The sequence below is a fragment of the Clarias gariepinus genome, chromosome 3 (genome assembly GCF_024256425.1).
Source record: "Clarias gariepinus isolate MV-2021 ecotype Netherlands chromosome 3, CGAR_prim_01v2, whole genome shotgun sequence".
NCBI lineage: Eukaryota > Metazoa > Chordata > Actinopteri > Siluriformes > Clariidae > Clarias > Clarias gariepinus.
In genome coordinates, this window is record NC_071102.1 from 19,257,340 (window position 1) to 19,261,913 (window position 4,574).

Consider the following 4,574-nt stretch of genomic DNA (forward strand, 5'->3'; position numbering starts at 1 on the left):
GTTTCCGAGACCTGCTGCACTAAAAGAGCTCAGCGTGCAGAAACCCACCTGTCCTCTTCACGGCCTCGGTTGCCACCTGCCGGTCAGACACCGGTACTGCACTCTGAGCTTTGCGAGTCTGCACCTCCGTGACACATCCCGTGTGTGTGTGTTGGAACTCGAGAAGTTCTTATCGCGACCTCCAGGCTGCGTGTCAGTGACCGGGAACAAACAGCAGTGTGTGGGGCAGGACGGGGGAGGAGGAGGTGTGTGTGTGTGTGTGTGTGTGTGTATATATAACCTCAGGTGTAGGGATTACTGCAGAAACTTAAAGCGTCCCGTTACTCAGCGCGCGCTGCCCGGCTCGGAATAACCGATCACAGATTATCAGTCAGATTCTCCTCATGATGGATTTACGGATTATTCTCTCCGTGCTGTCTGTCATTTATTCAGGAGTGTTTCACACAGGTATGGGACTTTATTACACTTTATCACATTTATCTCAGGGAAGTTTTTAAATGTTTGGGTTAACGTGATGCAAATGTGACTATACAATGAACTCAGTTTAAATAGATTTGTATAAAATATAAAACGCCATTTATTATTGATTTTAGTTTTATCTCTTTATTTTATTTTTTGTTTTTTATTTTATTTTGTTTGTTTGCTTAAACTTACATCAGTCATTTCATTTCATTTTTTTATTTTGTATTTATTATTATTATTATTATTATTATTATTATTATTATCATGATGATTCTGATTGTTCTTGTTATTTTATTGAAGCCTGCTTGTCTGCATGAAGAGTTTATAAATCTGTGCATTGTGCAGGCCACAACTTCCCTGTTTAGTTTAGTTTTGTTGGTTTGTAGATCACTGAAGACAGATGGGAGTTTGTCCCCACTTTGTCCTCACTTTGTCCCCTCTGCCACATGTCTCTCTCACCACAGCGTTACCGGCGCCTTTGGGTGAAGTCAGCACGCGCCACTCCAGACCCAAGCGATGCTCGTGCGCCACGTTTCTGGATAAAGAATGTGTGTATTTCTGCCACCTGGACATCATCTGGGTCAACACTCCAGAGTAAGCATTAGACAGACTTAATGACTAGAACACACACACACACACACACACACACACACACACACACACACACACACACACAGACACACACTCCTTAACACTGTTGTACATTACATTACAGCATTTGGCAGACGCCTCTATCCAGACCGACTCACATTTTCACCTCATAATAAACCTGAGCAGTTGATAGTTAGGGGCCTTACTCTGGGGCCCAACAGTGGCAACATGATGGTGCTGGGGTTTCAGTCTGGGGCCTTTTGATCAGAAGACCAACACCTTAACCACTGAGCTACATCTGGCACATAACACACACCGCTTAACATACACACATGCCCCTGTACATAACCTTAGTTTTCTACATTTGTTATTTATTGTAAACATGTCACTTACACACGTGAAGTTGAACACAAACCGCATCGCACTCACTCTGTACATGTACTTTGCAAAATGACAATGAAGTCTAATCTAATCTAATCTAATCTAATCTAATCTAATCTAATCTAATTTCCTGTCTCTCTCTGTTCTCTGTAGACGTACTGTATCCTACGGACTGGGGAACGCGCCACGTAAGAAGCGCTCAGTGCATGAAGTGACTCGAGCCGTCAAGTTTCCGCGCTGTGAGTGCGCAGACAGCACCGACGGCACGTGTGTTGCGTTCTGTCGCGCACACAACCAGCCAAGGTAAACACGCATTTAGCAAATTTTCAGTCAGACACGTGCGGGAAGACATTCCACATCCAAAACAACCGGAAGTGCGCGAGCTTGCATGGGCAGGTTTCAGGGCTATTTGTGTAGCTCGTTTCCAAACTGCAGAGATTCCACGGATCTGAAGGCGCGTAACAGAAATGCTGTTCTCATATATCACACTCTCTCTCTCTCTCAGGCGTAAGACAGCGCGTGACAAGGTGATCCCCAGCGCCGGCGGCCATGACTGTGCCGAAAAGAAACGCAAACATGACCTGGCAGCCAAGACGTCTGGGCTTAAAGGGTAAGACTGAGGCCTGGGACAGAGGAGATTTTAAAAAGATCTGCAGAATAATTGTACACTACATCCTCATTTTGCCAAATATAAAATTCCAGCACATCTCTAGCCCTTGTGAATGAAATAAGCTGTTCTGACTCGGGCGCGCTCTCTTTGTGCAGGCGTCATAAGGGATCTGAGCCCTCAGTCGCTCGGGCCACCAGGCAGCTTAAAGGAATGGAGTTTGTCTCACATCACACATGTTCGGGCTGCTGAAAACACCACGTCTACCACGTCAGACACGCGGCACAGGACGTCACAAGCCATGTGGAGAAAGGGGTTGAAGAACTCTTCTCCCAAAGTTGCGAGTGTGTGATCGCATCCCACTCCTTCACTGAGACCTTCGAAAATCTGCCTCCTGCGGTGCCGGCGGGTTTTCACAAGGAAGATTTTGACTTTGTGGTTAAGATACAAAAAGGAAAACAAAAACAAGTAGCTGTTTTAAAGTTAAACTCACTTGATTACTTCACTTTAATTCACTCAGCTGTTTATGACATAACTAGTTGTGAAAACATGTCTATTGAATTGGGACTTTTTAAATGCGGGAACATTGCAGTGATACGTCCAGACGCAGTGCAGGAGCGTGTCTGGTGACACACAGATTGTTATCGATCAGGCTAGTTAAGAAACTTGTCAGGACATTTACTTTGCTGCAGTAGTGGATGTTGTTCCTCATCATGTCTAATGTGTTCAGCTCTTCTTAGAGACTAGAATCAGTTTGAACGGATATTTATGACAGCATTTGTGTTGAATGAATGCATTTAACATTAAGCCATATTGGCTGGACTGATTGTCATTTCTGTGAAATGATGTCATTACTGTAGCCACACGTGTGGTCTGCATTATAGGAAATAAATATTTCATATTATTTAAAATGTATTTTTTCCTGTGTCATATTTTGGTTATACTTACATTTTGTGAATACACAGTTCACCATTACATCACACAATGTAAAGCTCCGTCATGTAAACTCTCAGGTCCCAGTACACCTCAGTATTACTGATTATAAGAAATGAAAGTTGTAGGACGTAATAATTATTTAAAAAAAAAACTTCAGTAGTATTTTAATTGGACTGGGCAAGAACCCCAAATGCAAGAACTGATGAGAAGCATGATGTGTCTGGAGCTTTTCTGCACAGAATAAACTCAGAATACAGAATAAAGTACACAGTGGTACATAAAACTTTCTGCCAAACATCGGAACTTTAAAATAACCTTCAATTAAAATCTAAATTAAAATTATAATATTTCATTTTACTGTAAGTAAGGATGTTCAGTTTTCTTCAGTTTTGTTGTTCTTTCTGAATACAGTTTTAATCCTCTGTATACAAACACTTTACACGTCTGTCCTGCACAAACAAGTAAGAAGTTTATTCCCAGCAGGGGAACGTGGACCGGATCTTCAGATAGTATGGCTTTCTTCCAGCTATGGTGTGTGTGTGTGTCAGGGGGTTGGTAGCATTAAATACCTTCTAAAAGACCTTTGAAACTAGACACAAAGGATTTCTCCTATCAAGCCAGGCACGGGAGTCTCTGAGGGCCTTAGCAGTGGCGTAAGTCATTACAGCCTGAATAGGAGCCGAACAAACACAACAGCTCATTACACCGAGAGGAATCTGTTCACCTCGTCAGGAATTTAGATCGCATAGCAAGAACAATGTGAAGCGCCAGGGAGAGGTAGTCTGGCTTTCAGCTTCTGACGTTCCTCAGTGCTGCCACTGCACAGAGCTGCCTCGAGCGACCTTCCCTTCTACACACACACGTTCAGACACACTGATAGACTCACACACACTGTCTGAAAGAAGAGACAGGTAAAATTCCAGCGTCTTCTGGAAGCTGATACCATGCAATCTTCAGGCAGCAGGGAGGTGTGTGTTAAGCTCCTTCTAATTACTGTTACACACACACACACACACACACACACACACACACACACACTCATTTTCACAATCACAGGCCGACGGACTCGCAGTCATTTAGGCTCAAAAGTGTATAAAAAAAGAAGGTTAAGAACTGCCTGAGATCAGACACGTGCTGAACAGAGAGATTTGGGTCAGATCCCAAAGTGACACTCTGTAACACAAGGCTGCTGATCTGCACAGGCATCATTCAACACTCTGGTTGAACATTTTAATCCTGTTTTAGCAGTGTGTGTGTGTGTGTGTGTGTGTGTATTCACGTCATCTGCTAAGCCTTTAGCCATCTCCATCAGCAGCAAAACATACACTGAATGCTATTATGGAATTTTCCTCAAAACATGTTCAGGATTCCTGCATGGTTACATGATCACGTGGTCACATGGTGTGCTGAGACGCTCTAGATGTGAACACCGCACAAGCCCACATCACAAAAGTATTCATAACTGTCTAACAAACTATTGGATCAATAGAATGAAGAGTATGATTTAAAAACACATAAATACATACAGTACATACCTATTACGGCCAAAAGTATGTGCACCCGTGACAATCAAACAAAGTTGTGGTTCTATAAGTCC

The 4,574-nt window shown here is 43.0% G+C and overlaps 1 protein-coding gene across 1 annotated transcript; it reads left to right on the plus strand.

Moving 5' to 3' along the window:
• Positions 1–341: 341 nt before the first annotated feature.
• Positions 342–2,884, plus strand: edn1 (endothelin 1). The gene is made up of 5 exons (XM_053493466.1): positions 342–447; positions 927–1,056; positions 1,588–1,737; positions 1,940–2,044; positions 2,200–2,884. The coding sequence occupies exons 1-5, from the start codon at positions 384–386 to the stop codon at positions 2,291–2,293; spliced, it is 543 nt and encodes a 180-aa protein (XP_053349441.1). The 5' UTR covers positions 342–383; the 3' UTR covers positions 2,294–2,884.
• The last annotated feature ends 1,690 nt before the right edge of the window (positions 2,885–4,574 follow it).